This window comes from Pelophylax lessonae (genome assembly GCF_965119305.1).
Source record: "Pelophylax lessonae genome assembly, chromosome: 1".
NCBI lineage: Eukaryota > Metazoa > Chordata > Amphibia > Anura > Ranidae > Pelophylax > Pelophylax lessonae.
In genome coordinates, this window is record NC_138768.1 from 675120468 (window position 1) to 675144806 (window position 24339).

At 41.5% G+C, this 24339-nt stretch overlaps 1 protein-coding gene across 1 annotated transcript in view; it reads right to left on the reverse strand.

Moving 5' to 3' along the window:
• PLRG1 (pleiotropic regulator 1) overlaps window positions 1-24339 on the reverse strand; it is a 94812-nt gene that overhangs the window by 32084 nt on the left and 38389 nt on the right. Inside the window, exons 7-11 of the mRNA XM_082256315.1 lie at window positions 22606-22704; window positions 19454-19546; window positions 15601-15750; window positions 12219-12320; window positions 12001-12103 (exon numbers count right to left, since the gene is read on the reverse strand). Of these exons, the coding sequence (XP_082112441.1) occupies window positions 12001-12103; window positions 12219-12320; window positions 15601-15750; window positions 19454-19546; window positions 22606-22704 (547 nt within the window). The remainder of the gene's footprint in view (window positions 1-12000; window positions 12104-12218; window positions 12321-15600; window positions 15751-19453; window positions 19547-22605; window positions 22705-24339) is intronic.

The following is a 24339-nucleotide window of genomic DNA, read 5'->3' on the forward strand; positions in this document are numbered from 1 at the left end:
TCAGGAAGTGCTCTGTTTTGTAGAGGACAGGTTATGGCACACCGGAATTTATTGCAATGCATATTCACATAAAAGGATTTATATATAATGTTTTGTGGGAATTTATGATGACCATTTTCACAAGAATATTAGCTTGGCTGGCTGGCTGGCTTCTTCTATCTTGGCTTGCCTTAAAGTACAACTATAGGCCAAACTTTATCCAAAATCCAAAAAGTTTGGCCTTTAGTTGTACTTTAAATGGTGGTAGGCCTGGCTTATATTAATATTTTCTTTTATGAAGCAGTAAACTGCACTACTACAGTTTTTTACTAATTTTACTGTTACTTCTAGTAAAATACTAGTGTTGTTGTCTGTCTCTGCTATGCTGTTTGCATTTTCAGACCGTCCTATATGTTTGCAGTGCAAGTGCACTAAAGTATGCAGGGCTTGCAGACCATGACAGGTTCCAGGAAAGTGTCCTTTGAAGCAAATGAAAATAAAAAGGATTCTTTTATTTGTGACTGCTTGATTGTTTGTTTTTTTTGATAAAGTTTTGAAAACCATTGGGCAGTGGACTGGGCATGGGCATTGGGCAGTAATCGTGATGCATCGCGGAATCGAATCGTATCGCGACCCTAATAATCGTAATCGCATCGAATCGTGAGGTAAGTGAAGATGCACAGCCCTATTCTGCAGTACATCTCTGTGATAGCTCCCATGCCAGTCTAACAAAAACCAAGGGCTCTAATGTTATCACCTATACTGAAAAACGGCTATGTGATACAATGTGTAAAGAGGGCCTTCTTTGCTGTTAAAAAGGCACTCTAGGTCCTTGCCTACCTTTAACTTTTTTAATCACCCCTTGCTACTGAGAGAAGGACAATATCCTATGCAAAGAAAGGGAACTCAAGGATATAAGCTTGAATGGATCCAGACTAATGCTTTCCCCTGATTTTCCCAGAAAGGTAAGAAACAGCAGACCAAGTTTCAAAAAGTGGCTTCAAAAGTTACACCTCCAATGCTCCACGCACTGTCCTGCCTGACTATATGCATGGCTGCTAATGGATAATTCAATTTCTTTGAATCTTCCTTGGTGGCTTAATGGATGGACAGACTGCAAATGAAAGCTAGATCCCCCATTCAAACAAAAAGCTGCCTACTTTGTACTGCCTGAAGGCTACTTCACTTGTTGATCTACTGTGGTTGTGGTATTGAATTACTCCTGATAAGTACCTGGTAGTTCATGTATGCGGTTTTGGAAATGTTCTCTACATGGAATCTTCATCTACTCTGTGAGCACTTTGTTCCTGTGCCAGCTAATAGGGGGAACGTGTTTTATTACCAGCAGTCACCTTTTTCTGGGGGGTGTCATTTCCTAGTAAGTGTCAGAAGGAGCATGTGCCTCTTTCCCCCGGCTACACGTTTAGCTTGCATGTTTGTGGTTATGCTCACATGAACCTAAGGTAAGGACATCTACCTCATGCTTCCCATGCATGAAGACAGTTCTGTGATTTACTTTGTTTAGGTTTTACTAGATCTGTGTTTGATTGCTGCTTGGGACTGCACTCACACCACATTCTAACTCTACCTGTTTCACACACATCTACTTGATTTTACAAGGAGCGAGGATTTGGCGATGTCACTATTGTTCTGCTGCTAAAGAGGAATTTGTACCTGAGGACCTGCACTGCATGGATCACCTTGCATCTCCAATCTGCAGATTGGCACTTCCTATACCTCTCCTGTCGCTTCTTGAATATTCCCTCCTAAGAGTTATCAAATAACCAGTGGGAAGCTAAGCCCTGCTACTTTAGCAAGATGGCCATCTCAATACAGAAATGCAGTGCAGAACAAGACATTTAATTTACTCAATGTATTTGCCGTTACTGTATTTATGCTCTTATTGATTAGAGTTGGTATCACACTATACAGAATCCTTGATGAGGCAAGTAAGGCTTAAATATATTATTGCTACATATGCTCAAACACAGACTTTTATAGACCAGAATTAAGACTCTGTACTATACAGAGAAGCTTGACTATGCAGCACACCTTCCACATGTATTTGCAAGTGTAATGCAAATAAAACCTTTTTTTAATGCAAATTAGTAGACAGTCTAATTTTTTTGTTTTGCCAACTAGCTGGTACTGTAAGTGTACTGAGAAACACGTTTTGTTTGCCCAGTGCAAAGCCCTTCTATGTGCACCTTACTTTAAAAGATAATTAAAAATTGGGTTGGTTGCAATTTTTGCTCAAAACAAGGCATAGGTTTGTGGAGAAAATAGCCACTGTAAGGAGCCCACAGCCATACTGGTAACTAATCCTTTCTCTTCAGTTTGCTTATTTGGGCACAGATTCCAGAGGTTAGGCTCTTTTTAAAAAATAAAAAAATTGTGATTACCCACCAGGAGTAGGACTGATATTTACTGCAATCACAGTTCCCAGGCTCCTGACTAGTTTATAAGTTTCATTATGACTGAACATCCCAGTTCCAGATACCAAAGTAACACAATATAAGAAGCAATTTAATAAAAAGATCTGGTGGCAATTACAATGCCTTGAAAAGGTATTTATACCCCTTGAAGTTTTCCACTTTTTGTCACGTTACAACCAAAAACGTAAATGTATTTTGTTAGGATTTTATGTGATAGACCAGTGTTTCTCAACTCCGGTCCTCAGGGCACACTAACAGGCCAGATTTTAAGTATTACCTTGAGGAGATGCAGACTAGAATAGTGCAATCACTGAGCAGCAAATTATATCACCTGGGATGTATTTCAGTTTTCTTGCAAACCTGGCCTGTTAGTGTGCCCTGAGGACCGGAGTTGAGAAACAGTGTGATAGACCAACACAAAGTGGCACATAATTGTTAAGTGGAAGGAAAATTATAAATGTTTTTCAAAATTCTGTACAAATAAATATCTGAAAAAGTGTGGAGTGCATTTGTATTCAGCCCCCTTTACTCTGATTCCCCTAACTAAAATTTAGTGGAACCAATTGTCTTCAGAAGAAACATATTTAGTAAATTGAGCCCACTTGTGTAATTTAATCTCAGAATAAATACAGCTTTTCTGTCAAGCTCTCAGAGTTTGATAGAGAACCTTCGTGAACAAACAGCATCATGAAGGCCAAGGAACACACCAGACAGGTCAGAGGAAGTTGTGTAGAAGTTTAAAGCAGGGTTAGGTTATAAAAATATATCCCAACCCTAAATATCCCAAGTTTTGAACATCTCACAGATCATTGTTCAATCCATTAATTGAAAATGGAAAAAGAGTATGGCACACAACTGCAAACCTACCAAGACATGGCCATCCACCTAAATGGACAGGCCGGGCAAGGAAAGCATTAATCAGAGAAGTGGCCAAAAGGCCCATGGTAACTCTGGAGGAGCTGCAGAGATCCACAGCTCAGGTGGGAGAATCTGTCCACAGGACAACTATTAGTCGTGTGCTCCACAAATCTTGCCTTTATAGAAGAGTGGCAAGAAGAAAGCCATTGTTGAAAGAAAGCCATAAGAAGTCCTGTTTTCAGTTTGCATGTGGGGGACACAGCGAATGTATGGAAAAACGTGCTCTGGTCAGATGAGACCAAAAGCGTCTGACGTGATTTCCGGTGGTTGGAACGCACGCCGAGGCGGTGCTCTCCACATGGACTGAACAAGCACATTGCACTGTATGTAAGTGGATTATTTGTTTTTACCTTTTAATAAAAATACAGTTTTATGCTATGGAGATCTCTCTTCAATTACATATATCCTAACTGGGGAGTTATCACTCTGAGGACCCTCTATATAAAAGATTGGTGCACCATAAGAAAACAATAAGTAAAGATCCTCAACGTTGAGTCGCAACTTACGCGCTATTTCCCCATCTGTCTGGTAAGTGGGGACACAGGAGGGGAGCACTGAGTGACCCACACAACAACCTGATTTCCAGCACTGGCACTTTTGTCATTTTTTCATCTATTATCACAAGGGCTATTTTATTATTTATTGATCACAAGGATTTGCTTATATTACTACCATTATGAATTGTTGATTCTTTACTCACATCCATTGATAATTATGTACAGTATTGTTAAATTTTGCACTTGCCACTTTATATTCAACCCCCAGAAGAACTCTTCGTATATTTATTCATATCTAGAGCAGCACTGATACACACATTGCTTATTAGCCAGAAATGATCCCATGGGGTCACTACTGCAAAGAAATGATCCCTGATCCAGGCCACAAACCTGTTCAACTTGATATTGAAGTAGGTTGCCAACAGCTGTACGTCTTGCATTCTCCAGGGAAACAAATGCTCCAGGACACTTTGGGGTGAAAAGACTATTCCCTCGCATCCAGGCGCTGATGAGCCTGGAAAATGTCTATTCTGGGAATGTGGACCTTGGACAAGGCTAGAACATGCCTTTCAGCCCAAGCCATAATGAGGTCCACTTCTCAAAAGGTCAAAGGGCTGGCCCTGATGGTTGATGTAAACCATAACTGTGGCATTATCTATCTTAAACTATTAAAGGAATTCAGGGTCCTCAACCCATTCAACCCTCCACTTAAGGGAAATGGTATAATATTCAAAGCATATCACCGCTCCGTGCAGTTGGACCGGGTACCCCAACAACTGCAGTGCTATCAAAAAAGCAATAAAAGAGATCTCCCCATAGAGGAGTTGTAAATGAGGACCTCAAACGATATAAAATGCAAACATTTATTAAAAAATTGGCAAAAAGTGTATTAGTAAATGTAAAAAACATCCCAGACATCCAGTGGACAACACAAAAAAAAAACCTTAGACAAGCACATAAAATGGATCTCTGACACACACACATACATTCCATTAAAATTTCACATTTGCATATGAAAATATATAAATCAAGGCTAGTGAAAAAATTCCAGCAAATGCTTTCCAATGTGTAAACCACATGGGTCAGTATGGCCATGAACCCAATCATATGCAGGTTGAATTGAAATCGCCACTACAGCTAGGGCAGAACCAACAGTCCAGAAGATGGCAGTTCAAACTAGCTGGTATATAGGGACTGAGTTTCACTTGAAGACCATGGCTTGAACATCAATGGATAGAGCCACAATTAGGCAGTAAATATCTCATGGTTGCCACAATCACAACAGTCCTCTCACCAGACTCAAAAGGACATTTAATACTTGAAGGTATTTCTACATCCCACATCCGACTAGGATCCTGAACTAAGTTTCAGAAGAATGGACAAAATCTGTTAATCACAGGAAGTCAGTTCTTGGACATGTGGTACCACAAGATAGGCATATGGATTCAAAGTCCTCATTGGGTGACTCACCCGTATTGCGAGCCCGACTGCTCTGCTCATATTGCAGTGTCCAGAGGATCAGTCTCCAGTGTTGGGGGTTCTCTCTCAGCCGTAGATGCGACGTCCGGAAGTCAGAGCCGGAACTGGAAGCCTGGAAGTTGTTGGCGTGGAACGTAGCGTCCGTTCACGCTGATTACGTCAACGCGTTTCACACACGATCGTACGCTTCGTCAGGACGTACCGACGTTGTTCACTTCCTATTTTTTATAGTGGGAAAAGCCGCACCGGTTTCCAATTGAAGATAATAACGCCAAATAGCAGCATCATGTGGTGAAGACCTGGAACGGTTTTACATCCTGGAAACTAGAAATGTAATCACTAGCAACCACAGTGTCTAATAACACAGGAAATTATCATGCTCATCATAATTCAAGACTGAAATTCAGCAAGGAGAAAGGCATTTATGGAGGTGACAGATTAATAATCTAGGACCAAAGTTGGAGAAAAAAAAAACAAGGAATCACTGATAAAAACCCAGAGGGGATATACAACAGGGGGGTAAGGGGGAGGGTACAGAGTCAGTAATAATGACACTCATAGAATGGTCAGTGTACACTCATATAGGTCCCCTGACCACTCATTTGGGAAGGAGGCTGGAGCAAAGGAAGAGAGAACAGGGAAGGCCATTAGAAATTGCGGGTCCAAAAATACCTTTAGGCTCATCTCCGTATTTAACCCTCTAGGGGTAAGAGTATTGAGCCTGAAAATCCATAACTTTTCTTAAGTTAATAGTAACTTATCAAAATCTCCTCTCCTGGGGGGCAATTGGAGAGCCAAGACACATTTTATTCTAAGTTCTTTGGGGATACCTTCGTGACTTTCTGCAAAGTGTATGCCCAGAGGGGTTTCTTCCCTGAGTCTGATACTTTTTAGATGTTCCCCAAATCTCACTCTCAGCTGGCGTTTAGTCTTCCCTATGTATAACTTTTTTTACTCGGACATTCAATAATGTATAAAGTTCTAATAGTAGCACAGTTTATAAACTGTCTAATCTCGTAGTTATTTACTTGAGTCAGAGAAAACAGTTTTATCAACATAGCTACACGTTACAGTGACCACATGCATACATTCCTTTAATAGGAAAGAAAGAAAGGAGGTGAAAACACCTAGTGCATTACCCTTGGACACCTTTAAAACTTTTTATTAAAATGCCAAAAACATACTCACAGACATGAAGAGCAAAAATCGCATTGAATGAGTCCACATGTGGAGGTGTTCATCCCTGTAATTGGACAGCCGATGCGTTTCAGGAGACACGATCCCTTCCTCAGAGCTAGTCCACCCTTCAGTCCAATTAGAGGGATGAACACCTCCACATGTGGTGCTCATTCAATGCGGTTTTTGCTCTTCATGTCTGCGAGTATGTTTTTGGTATTTTAATAAAACGTTTTTAAGGTGTCCAAGGGTAATGCACTAGGTGTTTGCGCCTCCTTTTTTTCGTTCCTATGCACTTCTGATTGGAGTTCCCCGCCTGAGAGCAGCACGCCTATTATTCCCATTGGAGTTAGAGCTTGTGTGATTCAGTTGTTTGGAATAGAGGATACATTCCTTTAAGAGCGGGGAGATCAGTTAGCCAGTTTCTATTTGTTTTCTTTTGAAACTCAATGTACCAGCATGTCACTCAGATTTGTTGATCGTCTGGCCACCATCAGGGGTTTAGGTCCCACAAATTCCTTTAATTTCTCCGATCTAGTTAGACTATGCCAATGGTCATTGAACACTTTTCTGACTTCCTCCCATTGTACCCAATATTTGGTGATAGTTCTCAAAGGGGCATTTTGTTTAACAACCTGTGATTGTCTAGGGGTGAGAAGGTCCTTCCTTGTTCTCCCACCAGCTAAGCTCCTGGCTCTTCTCAAGGTTCTATGGGAATATCCCCTTTCTCTAAAGCGCCTATATAGATTCTCCAGTTCACATCGATAGTCATCATAGCTGGTGCAGTTTCTTTAAATCCTCAAACTGCCCCACTGGTATGCCCCTTATCAAGGACTTGGGGTGATGACTATCGGCGTGAAGCAGAGTGTTGGCCGCTGTTTTTTTACGCTGGGTTTAGATCAGTGATTTCTTGTTTTTTTTCTCCAACTTTGGTCCTCAATTATTAATCTGTCCCCTCCATAAATGCCATTCTCCTTGCTGAATTTCAGTCTTGAATTGTTATGATGAGAATGATAATTTCCAACATGTTATTAGACACTGATTGCTTGTGATTACATTTCTAGTTTCCTAGATGTAAAACAGTTCCAGGTCTTCACCACAAGATGCCGCTATTCAATGTTATTACCTTCAATTGGAAACAGGTGCGGCTTTTCCCACTATAAAAATAGGAAGTGAACGCCGGTACGCCTTGACGAAGCATATGTACGCAAAACGCTTTGACGTAATCAGCGCGAACAGACGCTGCGCTCCACACTGCATTCCAAGCCAACAACTTCCGGGTGCCGGGTCATCGCATCTACAGCTGAGAGCGAACCCCAATACTGGAGACTGATCCTCTGGACACTGCAATTTGGGCGTATAGCCTGTCATGATTATCTGTCTTAACCCTTGCTGTTCGCTCCTGAAGCTGGAAGGTCAAACACAGTAGGGATAGGCAAAGAGAAAAAAACAAGAAATAGCTGCGCTTAGTCACTAGGAGGCAGCCAGTAAATAGGTAAATCAGACCAAATACTAAATTAACAAAATTGTGTACAGCGCCAAAGCAATGTATAAACAAATAAATGGAAACTTAATAGAAAACAAAGTCCATAAAGTCCATAGGTGAGTGCATGAAAGCCAGTTGTTAGTGGAGAAAAAAGAAGGGAATCCAACACCAAAGAGCTTTCCAACTGATAATTATTGCAAAAACCACGTGCTCAAATGAAGAGGTCTCCTTACCGGAACTCTTGACCCCCGATTAAGAGAGGTCAAACAGGCATGAATCAAACTAGAATCTCCAATAGTAACTGGCACCAGGTCACACGCACTCGGTCCCAAGATCATAATATCCAAATACTTCTACTCCTTCAGAGTTCCTCCACAGAGATAATTGAGGATATACCTCCAAAAGACAAATGGATCTCGGATAGTGTAGTATGTTCACTTTATTAAAATCAATAATAGATGATAAAAAACTCACGCTGGTAGATGACCCAAACATTGATATCAAGATTATAAAACATAATATTGCTGCGCTAGAATATAATATAAAACATTCAATATGCGAAAAGCAGCCAACACAAATCTTTGGAAACAGAAAGATCAATAGCAATAGAAATACAAATGTGGCGCTAATCTTGTAAGATTAATCAAAGAAATCTTTGATATTAGTGGATAATAAGCAACAGTTCCAATTCTTTCCCATGGATAAATAAAAACTTCCAAAAGAAGGGGAGAGATGTGAAGATCCTCAGCGAGGGAAACCACCACCAGGCACCCGCACACACTGATCCTTACCAGATCCCAATGACCCTCATTACAAAGGTCAAAAGCGCTAATGGCACAAGCCCTGGAAAGCCGGGATCCTTCACTCCTCCTCATTAGATATTATCCATCAAGCGGGCAGTCGTTAAGTCCTTGCAGGGTCGCCATGTGAGGAAACAAAATGCCAACACATAGTGTACACTGCTAAAAGGTTTTATTGTCCCCAAAGGATAAAATTGCACTTACTCGACAGCCGCAATTAGAGAGCGTTGCTTATTTCCTCCTCCGTACGGTCGGGTGCTCGCGCATCCCACCAGAAAAATGGCCGCCGTGTCTCTTCCTCGTGTGGCGTGCGTCGCCGTAGGCTCCATAGGGTGGAGCCTACGGCGACGCACGCCACACGAGGAAGAGACACGGCGGCCATTTTTCTGGTGGGATGCGCGAGCACCCGACCGTACGGAGGAGGAAATAAGCAACGCTCTCTAATTGCGGCTGTCGAGTAAGTGCAATTTTATCCTTTGGGGACAATAAAACCTTTTAGCAGTGTACACTATGTGTTGGCATTTTGTTTCCTCACATGGCGACCCTGCAAGGACTTAACGACTGCCCGCTTGATGGATAATATCTAATGAGGAGGAGTGAAGGATCCCGGCTTTCCAGGGCTTGTGCCATTAGCGCTTTTGACCTTTGTAATGAGGGTCATTGGGATCTGGTAAGGATCAGTGTGTGCGGGTGCCTGGTGGTGGTTTCCCTCGCTGAGGATCTTCACATCTCTCCCCTTCTTTTGGAAGTTTTTATTTATCCATGGGAAAGAATTGGAACTGTTGCTTATTATCCACTAATATCAAAGATTTCTTTGATTAATCTTACAAGATTAGCGCCACATTTGTATTTCTATTGATATCAAGATGGCCGCGGCTGTGGGCGTGTCTGCGTGCGGGCCGACGTAGCTGACACGTTTCGTCACTACGGTGGACGTTATCAAAAGCAAAGAGACCTTAGTGCTATAATGTTGATGAGAAGTCAAGAATCCCTTGGTAAACAATACCCTGGACACCTCCCCAGCTCAGAAGGTTGGCATCTGCTGTAAAATACCGGTCCAGAGATAGCCTGGTCTTGAGACAAAGGCACATGGGCTGGCCCCCGGGAGTGAGAATCAGACTCAAAGTATTAATTTATCATTTTATATCAATTATAACTAGAAAATTTACAATTTCTGGGGAAATTGTGTGAAGAGTGTGTGTGTGTGTGTGTGTGTTTTGGGGGGGGGGGGGGGGGGAGGTGGTGTGTGTGTGTGGTAGCAATTAAGAAATTGTGAAAACGGTCAGGATTATGGCTTAGCCGTGGACATTTTTAGAGGCAGCAGGGTAGCTAAACATTTTGATTTAATATTTGTGTAGGTGGGCTTGAAAATGAGGGAGGGGTGCCAGTTTAGATATCATGTCCTGATTTTTCAGCTCCCACTCTAGCTTTTGTCAGCTCCTATTCTAGTTTTGAACATTCCGCCATTCATTCCTATGGGACCAATTTCGCCACAAAAACGCTGATATTTCGTGAACCATTTGGCGAAACGTTCCACAAAGTAAGAGCACACCAATCGGGAACAATCCACACGTTTCGGTATATTACTGTCTATGTAGTGTAAAAACTGTGGGAGGAGTTAGGGTGGTAAATTTGGCTATAATAATAATTATATATATGTGAGATAACAGTAAGCGGTCTTGCTATGCAAGAACACTTAAAAAAGAAACAGTTGTAGCTCCCTTAGATTAAAAAGAAATTCCACACCTAACATAAAAACACTTAAATGAAAACACCACATACACCATAATAAACACATTACTTCAATCAGTCTATTCCAAAACACCTTAGGAAGCTATCCTGCAGTCTTGAGGTATGGGAACAAATACTTCTATATCGTCTCCCAGAAGGTTCAATGCAGACCATTACCAGGATGCAAAATATCCCTTCCCCAGGTCCTCAAAACTCGGTAAGCTACAATATTTTTCTGTACCACATTCATGACCCTTTTCAAAGCATTTCTGTCATGGACCGTGCATGATACTTGCCATAGAGAAATGTGAAACATTAACACACTTTCAATTGCAGCTTATAAAAACTAATGAGGACCTGCTCTGAAAAGCCTGCCCTTCATAGCTTCCCCAAAAGTACAGCCTCTGAGGAGTCTTGCCCAATAGACTAGATATGTGACCTGTATTTGACAGGCCCTGCCTAATTATTGTTCGCAGGAAGCAGAACTCCTCTACTCTCTGAAAAGCTCTGAATTGTCTGCATAGTCCACCAAACACTGGCATCAGGGCTGGGGTGGAGTGAGCCTTCAAGAGAAAGCCAAAGATATCTAATAATGTGTATTCTGAGAGCACAAAAGCGTTAGGATGGGGGCAAGCACCACATTTGTGAAGACCCAGGGGGTAATGAAAAGGTAAATAGGAACCACTGCACTGTGGGAAATATGGGCTGGCTCAGACATCCAGGAGTTAGGACAGAACCAATTGGAAGACTTTGCTTTGAAGCAGAGGTCTGGGAACAATGAAGAGAACAATTAAACTCACAAGCAACAGACTTTGCTGTGGGTAAAAGTTCTGCTTCTGCCGGTGACTTCCTTGAAAAAGATATCCAATTACTCATCAAAGACATAAGAGCCATGTGAGGATTTTGATTCTGCCTAACCACCTAGAGAGTTACTTAAGGCTACCAGGAGGAGCTTCAGTTTTTGGAGTATTGAAGGAACCATCAGAATTGTGCACCGTGCTCTTAGCCCAGAATGCCAAGGTTTGGCAAACAGCCATAGGCACAACCAACCGTTGCATGGTCAAGCTAGATAGAGCAAATCAAGCTTTAGGGGGAGCCTCAAAACTTTTGTCCACTGGATCGCTATAGCCAATGCAGCATAATATTTCGGCAACTAGAGACACAGGTCATTTATTTTGACAGGCTGCTGGTAGCAGTATGTATGCTGCATATGTGCCTCTCAGGCACCCAAAACATCTGGTTTTAATGCTGTATTGGCCAAACAGCTCATGTGCATGAGGCATTACAGTCACTGTCACACTGAAAGTTCCTATTTTAAAGAATAGTGAATTGCATTTGTAATGCTACTTGGTTATAGTTAGGTCAAAGCAAGTACCACAAAGAAATCAAAATATAATAAACTAAAGGTATGTACATGAATGCTTACCTTTCAGACTACCCATATAACTCCAATGAATAAGAATCTGCTCTACAAAATTAAGATTTTTGCAATGACTTACCTGTGATTATCTGTGGTTCTGCAGCCTGACACCTTACTGTTGCAACAGCATTTGTGTGTCCAACAAGGGTGTGAACACCAGCTTTGGTTCTTATGTCCCAGATCTGTTCAGAAAAGGAAAAATAGCAAGCTGATACTATGCAGTGAGACAATAAAAGATATATCTGTAGTAACCACAACATTTTCATTTAGAACAAAAGATAAACAACCACTACTTACACGAGCAGTTGAGTCTCTGCTACAAGTCACAAGCACATCAATTGTGGGATGCAAATCCAAACCATACACTGCACTCAGGTGACCGTGGTAATGCCTTATGACCTAATATGAACAAAATACAATACAGGTTAATATATAAAATGCATGCAATTTTTAAGATCTGTAGGGTAAATTGGTTTTCAGTATATTAAATTGAAGCAGGTATTCAAGTTACAAAAATAATGGGTACAGCAAACATGTCACAGTACCCTATACTACATCACAGGGTGGTAGGCCCCTTTCACATGGGAGTTCTGTCTGTCTGTTTTTCAGCCATCTGTTGAGGACCAATTTACACCATACAAGCTGGGAAAAAGCACAGCAGCTGGAGCGATCACTGCTCTGCGTTGCCAGCTGCACTAGGGGGCAGTGTGATATAAATATACATACACACACTATATAAGGATATATGTATATTCTTCCCCCAACAGGTGCTTTTTCTACATTTTATTTAGCATTTCCACAACATGGAGTGACTTGTTTTGACATTTTTTTTATACCCTTAACTTTTTATCTATAGATATAAAATAAGAGTCTTTCTGATCCTCTTGCACCACAGCTGGCTTAAAACTGTAGATTCTGCAGTAATGATGGGTAACTAGAGACTGTGTGATCTAGGATTCCTAGGCTGGGAAGTGTCAGTTAGCTCCTGCCATAAATAAACATGCAATTCGTTTTTTTTCATAATGGGATTAAAAAAAACAAAAACAAAAAAGGGGGAATATTTATAAATCCGTGAAAATGCAACACAAAGCGGATAAGAATAAATGAGTAAAAAAAAAAAAGAGTAATTATAATTGCAGGGTATAAGATATTACTTTTTTAGTCCCGGTTCACATTTGTGCGATGCGGGAACACTGCGAATATGCAGCGTGATCCCGCATCGCATCCGCACCACTGGCAGTTCACACTGCCATATGCGATACGCAGGGGGTGTCAATTAAAAGTTAACAACACCCCCAGTTGCGATCGCATATCGTAGTGCACTCTGCAAGTTCACACAGAATCGGATCGCACTAGTGTGAACCACTATGCGATCCGATTCTGCTGCAGATAAAAAAAAAGCCTCATGTGCGTGTTTATTGCGGATGCGGTGCAAATTCAGCCATACAAAGTGTATGGCTGAAATTCGCACCGCACATGAGAGCGCATGTAATTTAGGAGCACAACAAGCCGGTATCTGACACTGCACTGGTGCCCCATTTGCAAGCATCTGGAACTGCAGGGGGGACAGGAGCTTGTTCATCAGCACCGATATTCAATGAAAATACACAGAAGCCCTCTGCGGCCACCAGGTTTAGCTAAACTGCAGCGCACTAATTCTACGGCTACACATTCTCCTCCTAGGTTCTTATCTATTGCTGGAGATGCACATTGCCCTCATCATAAATATGTTTTCTGCTGTCTGCCAGGATCAATGTTGTGCCAGTGGTCGATCCTCATTGATGATTTGAAGTTGCATGCATGTTGCAAGTTTGTTTCCATTCCGGTTAGTATGTGTATTCATGTAACGAGTCACTGTGCAAAAAGGTCTGTTCCAGAGACTGAACATTACATGTAAATATGCAGATAACTGAAGTTTTAACTAATAGGAACCAATCAGATTTCACCGTTTATTTTGGGGGACAAGGTAAACACGAATTTGAGTGGTTGCTGTGCAATACAACAATTGTGTGCCATTCTTCTTCTCTTCGGTTTTAATGGATCAGCCCTATAGCTTCTTATGATAAGTTATGAATGTAAAAGGGCTGACAACAGGCCGATCCTGATCTACCCATTGATCATGGCGATGAAGAGGCATCGTAAGTTTTGGAAGAATTTACTGGGCGGTTGTCTCCCTTAGGCTGAGAACCACTACACTTGAAGTGTCCGGGTGATCCCTGTGAAGTTTAATCTAAAAAGAGCAACGGGTTCTATTAACTCTCTCACACCCCCCCCCCCCCTCCACCCACCACAGATATTCACTCTTCCTTTGCCCCTCAATTCCCTTCTTGGTTGGGCTGCAGGTAGTGAAGAAATATACCTGGCAATTTCAGGTAGGAATAGCATGAGACAGCACAGTTATTTGCCAATTGACCTAGTGCTGTGACATGGGGGCACGCAGAGAACCGCCAGCCCTGTATAAGCAGCAATGCAATGCTGTATCCAAATTCAATTTTTAACAATTCTTTCACACAACTAGAGCTTTCTTCTGGTGATATTTAATTGCCGCTAAAAACTAAAAAAAAGACCAAAAATTTGGGGGGGGAAAAAAAAAAAAGGTTTTGTTAGTTTCTATCAGAAAATGTTGTAAATAAGCACATTTTCTGCTTCACTGATATGCGATGATGAGGCTGCACTAATATGTGGCACTAATAGCAGCACTGAAAGGCAGCAGTGACTTGCTACACTGATGGGCGCAGACTGGCATCACAGATGAGCACTGTTGGGGCTGCACTGATGATCAGTGCCCTGATTCTATGTGCATGTCTCCCCTGTGAAGAGATGCCGCTGATTGGCTCTCCTCTCCTCACACTCTGCAAGTCTGAGGAAAGGAGAGCCGATCCTCAGCATTTCCTTGCATACATGTGATCAGCTGTGATTGGACACAGCTGATCATATGGGTAAAAAGCTGCATCATCGGCTCTTTACCGAGATAGGGGTCGCGATGTGTCCCAGTGACACAGCGCGCCCGTGGTAGCCGCGCAAGTGTGGTGAGATTAGGCCGATGTCATAGGACGTCCTCCCAGGACAACGAAGCATCCCGCCTGCCATCATTTGTTCATACGGCATGCAGGAGGGTAGTTAAATAAATTTGTTTTCTCTTTTCGTGTCACTATTGAAAAGATGTGTCCTGACACATTAGCAATCACCTGAAAGTGCCTCTAACCCCATCCTACTCAATGCAATAAAATAAAAAGTGATTTAGCTGGAGCTGGGACTAACTTTACTTGTTCCAACTTTACTTTTATACATAAACCAACCAATTTACCTTCATTAGGCCCCAACTCAAGTCATAAACAAATATGACCTAGCTAACCACCCCCCTTCTAAGCAGCCCCTAACCTAGAACACCCCCTTGACCTAGTAGCTAGCTTAACTCTGCCTAGCAGCCTCCTTCTGCCCAAAGTTTTCTCTGATGGTGACAGTAAAAGTAATTTTTGTTCCTAGGAATAATTCTCTTCTGTTACTCTTAATGCATACAGTTTAGTAAGTTAAATCTTTACAGTGCCCAAATATATTCAGTTCAGTAACAATGACAAGGTTCAAACACTGACAATTTTTCTAGATGTTAGACGTAAACCATGGCAAAAGGAATCCCCCTTAGCATAAAGCATTGTTTATATATACACACAATACAAACCTTATTGTATTCCAGATCCCAGCATTTCACCTGCTTGTCTTCACCACAAGAAAACAAATATGGACTCCTGGTGCTTACAATCACTCCCCGGACAGTGCTTATATGTCCAGTTAAGGACAGCTTTAATTTACCGCTTGCCAGATCCCAGATCTCAAGAGAAGACAGAAGAGACATTAAGCTATGTGCAGTACATTCTTAATATTTTATGACCAAAATTGCTTTCCATAAACAAAGTCTTATTAAAGTTCACTTTAGAATTATTCAATGTGCTAACAATATATTTATCATGGGACTTCTATTATTGGACGGAGTTATGCTGTTCAATTCAGGCACAGAAAGCAGAGCAAACTCCAGTGAACGCATCAGCAGATGAATTGAAAAGTAAAAAAAATAAATAAAAAGTTTGGTCATATGTCAAATTTACATTTTTAACCTACGATAGATAAAAATACATTATGGTGGTAATGTCACATTTCTAAAGTTCCCAGCACACTGAATAATGCTGGATTCCTTCGATTTGTTGTTTCTCCCGTCTAGAAGGAAGTCAGAAACTGTAATCCCAACACCGTACTGTAGAGCCAGGACATTTGCAGGACACTTTATTTTTGTATTAATATGTGCAGCAACCTGGAGTTGTGAAAGTGAAATTTGGAAAACCAAACACTTACATGAAGCTATAACATTTTTTATTTTTTTTTTTTTATTTATCACTTTATTTTAATTTCAAGGAAAATTAGTACACAAAATTATAATATATAAAACAAGGAAGTCAGATAGAGCACACAGACAAAAGCAACATCTTCTTTCCTGTTACAAAGTATGTTTACATTATTCCCAAAATTTCCAATCCTTTTATATTCAAACAACAATCAGTTACTCATCAAGGAAGAGTCATCATTAAGGTAGCAAGTCTCTTCAAAATCTCCCCATTTTACTCTTCCCTCTTCCACACATAGCTATAAGATTTTCTACAGAATAATAAATATATAGTACTGCGCTCCTAGGATTTGATAGAGGTAGATAGTTAATAAATAAAGGTGCTCCAATATTTCTATTGTCCAAAATAAAGTAGATAATATAAATAAATACATACAGGTGCTCCAATGTTAATGGTATCAACAATATAAAAGTGCTTATAGTGCTAAACAAGTATTAGAATGCAAGGGTATATATACAGTACAGACCAAAAGTTTGGACACACCTTCTCATTCAAAGAGTTTTCTTTATTTTCATGACTATGAAAATTGTAGAGTCACACTTCAAGAGGTAGTCACCTGAAATGGTTTTCACTTCACAGGTGTGCCCTGTCAGGTTTAATTAGTGTGCTTTCTTGCCTTATAAATGGGGTTGGGACCATCAGTTGTGTTGTGCAGAAGTCAGGTGGATACACAGCTGATAGTCTGAATAGACTGTTAGAATTTGTATTATGGCAAGAAAAAAGTAGCAAAGTACAGGAAAATGAGTGGCCATCATTACTTTAAGAAATGAAGGTCAGTCAGTCCGAAAAATTGGGAAAACTTTGAAAGTGTCCCTAAGTGCAGTCACAAAAACCATTAAGCGCTACAAAGAAACTGGCTCACATGCAGACTGCCCCAGGAAAGGAAGACCAAGAGTCACCTCTGCTGCGGAGGATAAGTTCATCTGAGTCACCAGCCTTAGAAATCGCAGGTTAACAGCAGCTCAGATTACAGACCAGGTCAATGGCACACGGAGTTCTAGCAGCAGACACATCTCTAGAACAACTGTTAAGAGGAGACTGTGTGAATCAGGCCTTCATGGTAGAATATCTGCTAGGAAACCACTGCTAAAGAAAGGCAACAAGCAGAAGAGACTTGTTTGGGCTAAAGAACACAAGGAATAGACATTAGACCAGTGGAAATCTGTGCTTTGGTCTGATGTGCCCAAATTTGAGATCTTTGGTTCCAACCACCGTCTTTGTGCAACGCAGAAAAGGTGAACGGATGGACTCTACATGCCTGGTTCCCACCGTGAAGCATTGAGGAGGAGGTGTGATGGTGCTTTGCTGGTGACACTGTTGAGGATTTATTCAAAACTGAAGGCATACTGAACCAGCATGGCTACCACAGCATCTTGCAGCTGCACGCTATTCCATCCAGTTTGCGTTTAGTTGGACCATCATTTATTTTTCAACAGGACAATGACCCCAAACACACCTCCAGGCTGTGTAAGGGCTATTTGACCAAGAAGGAGAGTGATGGGGTGCTGCGCCAGATGACCTGGCCTCCACAGTCACCGGACCTGAACCCAATCGAGATGGCTTGGGGTGAGCTGGACCGCAGAGTGAAGAAAAAAGGGCCAACAAGTGCTAAGCATCTCTGGGAACTCCTTCAAGACTGTTGGAAGACCATTTCAGGTGACTACCTCTTGAAGTGACTCTACAATTTTCATAGTCATGAAAATAAAGAAAACTCTGAATGAGAAGGTGTGTCCAAACTTTTGGTCTGTACTATATATATATATATATATATATATATATATATATATATATATATATATATATATATACACACACACACACACATCTAAGTAAAATGCATAGTTTATAGTGTGTACAAAGACATTATATATTTATTATTATTAATTTAAATCAAATAAATTCCATGAAGTAAAATACTCCTCACCACATAATAAAAAAACACATAAAAATGTCCAAACAACCAAAATAAAATGACTATTCAATGTCTGTGTAATCAGGTAATGAAGTCCTTCTATGATGTATTGAAAATCCTCCACCATAAATAAAGTGATTGGGGTGCTCTTCCACTGGTGACACCTATGTGTGCTCACCTACATTCTCAATCAACAGCGCTTGCAGGTATTAAAGATAGTGTTTAATCCTTTTTTTTCCTCCTCAGAGTAATACAGATAAATAGAGAACCTTTCACCTTCAGGCAATCTAATGTCTCCAGACAATGGGTGAAGAAAAGGCTATCATAGTGTAGTATGTCATAGTGAAGAAGTCACGTGACCCGTGACGTAACGCATAGGGCCTGAAACTGAAGTGACATATCAGGACACGAACGGAGTGCTCGTCTGAGTTTTTTGGCTGGAATTGTGGTTTTCTATGTGAGTGGATATATTTATTCCAATAAAGGATTTTTACATACTACACTATGATGGCCTTTTCTTCATCCATTGTCTGGAGACATTAGATCGCCTAAAGGTGAAAGGTTCCCTATTTATCTGTATTACTCTGAGGAGGGAAAAAAAAGGATTAAACACAGTAGGATTACAAGCTATCATATCTTGAATACCCACAAGCGCTGTTGATTGAGAATGGAGGTAAGCACACATAGGTGTCACCAGTGGAATAGCACCCCAATCACTTTTATTGTATGGTGGAGGATTTCCAATATATCATAGAAGGACTTCATTACCTGATTACACAGACATTGAAAAGTCACTTTATTTTAGTTGTTTGGACGTCAGGCACAAAAAAACTTTTTTGCACAATTTATGTGTTTATTTTATTATGTGGTGATAAGTATTTTAATTCATGGAATTTTTTTGATTTAAATTATTAATTTCTTTGCACACACTATAAACTATAAATATATATATATATATATATATATATATATATATATATATATATATATAGATAAAACACTGATTCAGTTAAACCTAGGATGTTTCTTTAACAGAAATTTAGTTGAGGGCATAGATTCTCACCACCTAGCGTGTAAAAGAAAATTACTTTTTCTTTAAGGCACTAAAAACCGCTAAAACCGGCATGCAGAAAATTACAAGGACTTGATGGAAGCACTAGAAATTATACCCTTCAGCACAATGAATCATTAAAAGATCTACTTCAATACTGCAGTCCTCTTACCTTAATTGTCCGGTCTGCTGAGCCTGTGACAAACCATTGGTTTCCGGGTTCAACCGCTATGGATCTCACCCATCCTAAGTGACCACTGATGACCTGTACAAAAAGCACACATTTGTTTACATCAAAAGTGATACATAAATTTATTGTTGTATTTCACAAATGGAAATCTGTGTATCAGGGAATGTGATCAGCCTTTTCTGCTTAACAACTACTCAGATAAGCTTGGTGACCTTTTAGAATGTTACATTTTTCCAGTCAGACAAGATTTAAAAGAGAAGTGCGGGAATGGGGCCGTTCCTGCAGGCATACACCCACACACTCTGCTCAAGATAGAGGGTCGGGTGCTGCGTCTGTCAATGAACTTCAGAGAAAGGGATTTTACGGTAAGACAAAAATCCAGTTTTCTTTATCGTTCATTGACAGACGCAGCTCCATATAATTCTTGCCCATTAGGACGTCCCAAAGCAGTATTTGCATGAGGGGTGGGAATGCAACGCAGAAAAAAAACATAATTCCTAACAAGGCTAAAACTTTAGCCAACCAGAGAATATAGAGCTCAACCAGGAACAACAGTAGCTCACCTGGACAAACACCCTCAAAGAGACTTAGTATCTTTCAAACAGCAGCCTGCAAAACCTTGCGGCCAAAAGAAGCATCCGAGGATGCCAACACATCTACTTTATAACATTTTGTGAACGTGTGCACAGGCGACCAATTTGTCGCCTTGCAAACTTGTATCACTGATGCCTGATGGCGAAAAGCCCAAGAAGCACTCAGCACCCTAGTAGAATGCGCCTTCACAGGGAAAGGTGGAACCTGACCCTTCAGCGAATAAGCCTGAACCCCCGTCTGCCTGATCCACCTAGAAATGGTGGGTCAGCAGACAATGGCATTAGGGGGTCTTGAGGAGAGGCCCCCACCAAGATAAACCCCCCCTCCCTTAGCAGAACCATTGCAGCGGCCGCAATACTATTGCCCCCTTAAGGTAGGAACCTGCTTGTGGAGGGATAATCCTAAGAGCGGGGCCTGGTATCACCGAGAGGCCAGGGGAACCGAGGGATACCCGAGGGTCCGTCTTTCCCAGGGAGGGGCCCACGTCCACCCCGAGACCGCCAGAGAAATGGGGGGACACTTACCCACCATACCAACGGCATCTGGTGGGCACCACTCCGAACAGACTACCTCTCCACCCAGGGTGGGGGTGCCGATAGCCAGGGGGTATGCTGCGACTCAGGGCGACCCAAGTCGTATGCGTCCCGGCGAGGTGTTTCACTAGCCAGCCAGCCCCAGCCATCAGGGCCCGGTCGTGGCGAGGCCTAGTGCTGGACTATAACCTGTGCACGCTCGCTGGCCGGGAGACCTTAAGAATCTAGCATATCCAGTCCGAAACCCAGCCGGCTGTTGCTTGTAGTTCTCTCAGGAACAAAACAAACTAAAAAGTAAAGTCTTACAAAAAGGTTCCCCCAAAAAAAAAAAAAAAACAGCTAAGACCGAAGTCCCAGCAGAGAGAAAGGTCCTACTCCTAAACTAGGCAGAAACAAACTGAAGCCTATAGCAGAGTGTGTGGGTGTATGCCTGCAGGGACAGCCCCATAGGCGTGGTAAAGCTTTTTCCTGCCTAGTGTTCTACTCCTGTAGGGGGCAGCATAACCCAATGGTCAAGAATTAAATGGAGCTGCGTCTGTCAATGAATGATAGAGAAAGGAGGTTTATTCCCCATAGAAGGACAGTGGGTCAACTTGGCATGCCGAAATGCAGATGTAGCCAAACTATAAATTATTTTAACGTGCATAAAAGTGTACGAGTATGTCAGCAAGCATTAGTGCGAGATATGGAAACTATGGCTCTTAAAGTGGAACTTCACTCTCTTAAACAGGAAGAAAACCCTCTGCAACCTGTACCTATAGGTAAGCCTATATTAAGACTTACCTATAGGTACTGTAAATATCTCCTAAACATGTACCGTTTAGGAGATATTTACTTTGCATGCAGCCAGTGACATCACTGGTGCATGCACACGAGCGGCCGTTCCTTCAGAGCCCCGTGCCGTGACCATCGGCTCCCGCGCGCATGCGCAGGAGTGACGTCATCCCGGCTCCAGCCAATCAGATGGCCGGATGCCGCAAACCCGGAAGAAGGGCGACACAACATGTCACCCATGAGAGAGGTGAGCGGTCGGCACTTCGGGGCTTCGTTCTAAGGTAAGTATTTCATAAGTATGCGATGCATACTAGCTCATTATGTGTTTGTCTTTCAGGTGTTTGTTTTAAAAAAAAAAAATAAAAATTCTGAGGTTTACAACCTCTTTAATGAACATTGACTATTTTTAATCCTTATGGAATTAGATATGAAAGTATATCATATTTACTTGTTTTTTTTTTTTACATTTCTACTGTTTCTTCCTGGATTCTCGTCTAGCCAAATGATATCATACTTACCAGGAGTCTTCAGGAGGGGCTGTCTCATCTAAACATGCCGTCCTGGCTTTCGTGCCTAAGCTAAGGGCAGATGGATTTCATGAAGTATATGCTACATGAATCACCTGCTCTTACTCAAGATGGCCATGGCCAGAAATGCTGGGGGGGGGTTATTTCTCAGCAAAATAGAGTGGAGACAGGGATGGATTGGGGAGTTTGCTTTGAATATTGAAATTGAATTAAATAGCATTTTTGGTTTGTGGTGCTAAGATGCAGTGTAGTTCCACTTTAAGTAAGTAGGGTTTAGGAAACACACAAGTACAACAAAGCAAGTTATAACGTCGATGGATAGGACAAAAAATCTCTATTAATGTATGTAACTAGAAAATGTTATGATGTATTGTTGTTCTAAAACATCTGAAGTTTTTCAATTACCATATTATCTTCAAGAACACACTACTAAATGATAGTGGAGACGTTTATTACCACTTTAATGTAATAGGTCTTCATCTTAGAGAACTATCGAAAGGCAATAAGAAGTAAAAGGTTGCCAATAGTAGATGTATTAATGGCTAATGATCAACATTTAAAATTCTTGAACAGAGAGAAGACATTGTTATACAGTAGGTAAGGTTGAAAAAAAGTCACAGATCCATCAAGTTCAACCTCTGTGTGCATGAGAGTGAGTTTTCTGTGTTTGAATAACAACCCCTACAAGACATAAGCCAATACTCACTCTGTACAGTTTCCATGGTGGGTGCCACTGTGGTTTTGGCATTGTTGGGGCTTTCTTTGCTAATGCAGAGCTTTTTGTTCCACCAGATTCCATGGAAGCCTAAAACATAACCAGAAAAAAACGTAAAATTTTAATATTATGAGAAAACTTGGGGGATGGCACTTCCTGAATCAATCTGCAACAAGGATGTAGATCAGGGATGTCAGGGAAAGTCAAAGGTCCTTATTCGCATACTTGTTATGGAACAGTAACTCAAAGTATTGAGCAACAAGCTAGCATTTTAAGAAGCATATAGCAATTTGTCAGCCTCCTTTAAGCATTTTAAAACAAAACCAGCTGCTAAAATTTTACCAAACGACAAAAGCAGGCCCTTACTGTAAAAATAGGATTTTTATATATTGTAAAATCCTGAAGGGCAGGGCCATGAACTGACAGTATAGGTGCCCCACAGCAAAGCTGAGGAAATGTTAATGCACTGGATAAAAAGGGAACATGCATCTCTGCATCCTCGATGTCCACAAAAGCCAGAAAGTCTCTTTGGTGAAAGGAGGAGATGAAAGACTTGGTGGATTCAATGCAAAATTTATGATAATGAATCAGGACATTCATAGCGTTGAGATCTGAAATGAGGCAAATGTTCCCTTTGGGAACTGTAACAAAAAAAAAAAAAAGAAAAATAAAAAACCTTAAAAAATTCCTGACAAGAACTGAGGAAACAACAACTTGGTGCAGAAGCCCTGCGAGGGCTCAATGGAGATCTGCTAATCTGTGAAGCGACACAGGAAGGTTAGAAGAGAAAAATCGAGGAAGGGTCAGGGGGAAAAAAACTGCAGTTTGGTGCAGGAAATGGTATACCAAGGCTACAAAGGGTGTGGGGGGTGTAAGCTGGTCAAGTGTACACAAAAGTTAGCAAGCATTGACTAACTCTAGAAAGTGGGGGCACATCTTCCTGTAGAGGAAAGCTTTTCTCAGAAAGAGGAAGGTGACTTTGCAATCTGTTCCTTGGGTTTCTACTGCTGAGGAAGATGGGTGCTCTTGCCACTGGTATCATCCTTGATACAATACCAAGGATAGATCTAATACTTCAAATGCAGATCAGGTGCTTTTTGCGCGTTAAACAAAGTGTCCTACACATGTGTACGGACAGGAAAACAATGCAAGAGATAAGCCAGGAAGCCTCCAGCAAACTGTTATAACTTAGTGATACTAAAGTCTCTTTTTTTTTAGTTAAAAATAACAAATATGTTATACTTGCCTGCCCTGTGCAGTTGGTTTGCACAGAGCAGCCCAGATCCTTCTCTTCACGGGTCCCTCTTCAGTGCCCCTGGCCCCTCCGTCCCATTGAGCGCCCCCACAGCAAGCAGTTTTCTATGGGGTCAACCAAGCCGAGCCACAGCTCCCTTTGTCCATTCAGATACTGAGCCATGACCTGGCCCCGCCACCTAGAGAACTACTCATTGGCTGACTGACTGACACCTGCGTGAGCCAATGGCACCACGCTGCTGTTTCAGCCAATGAGGAAAGTCCCGGGCAGCCGAGACACTCCTACAACATCGCTGGATCTAAATGGCCCTCAGGTAAGTATTAGAGGGGCTGCTGCACAGAGAAGGCTTTTTAAGGCTTTTAAGTTTAAAGCTAAGGTTTTTTTCTGCTCTATGCGTTTTATAGGCAAGCAAGCATCCACAGCAGCAGTAACATCTTTTTAAGGGATTTTGCTCAGTAACCGCGAGGCAC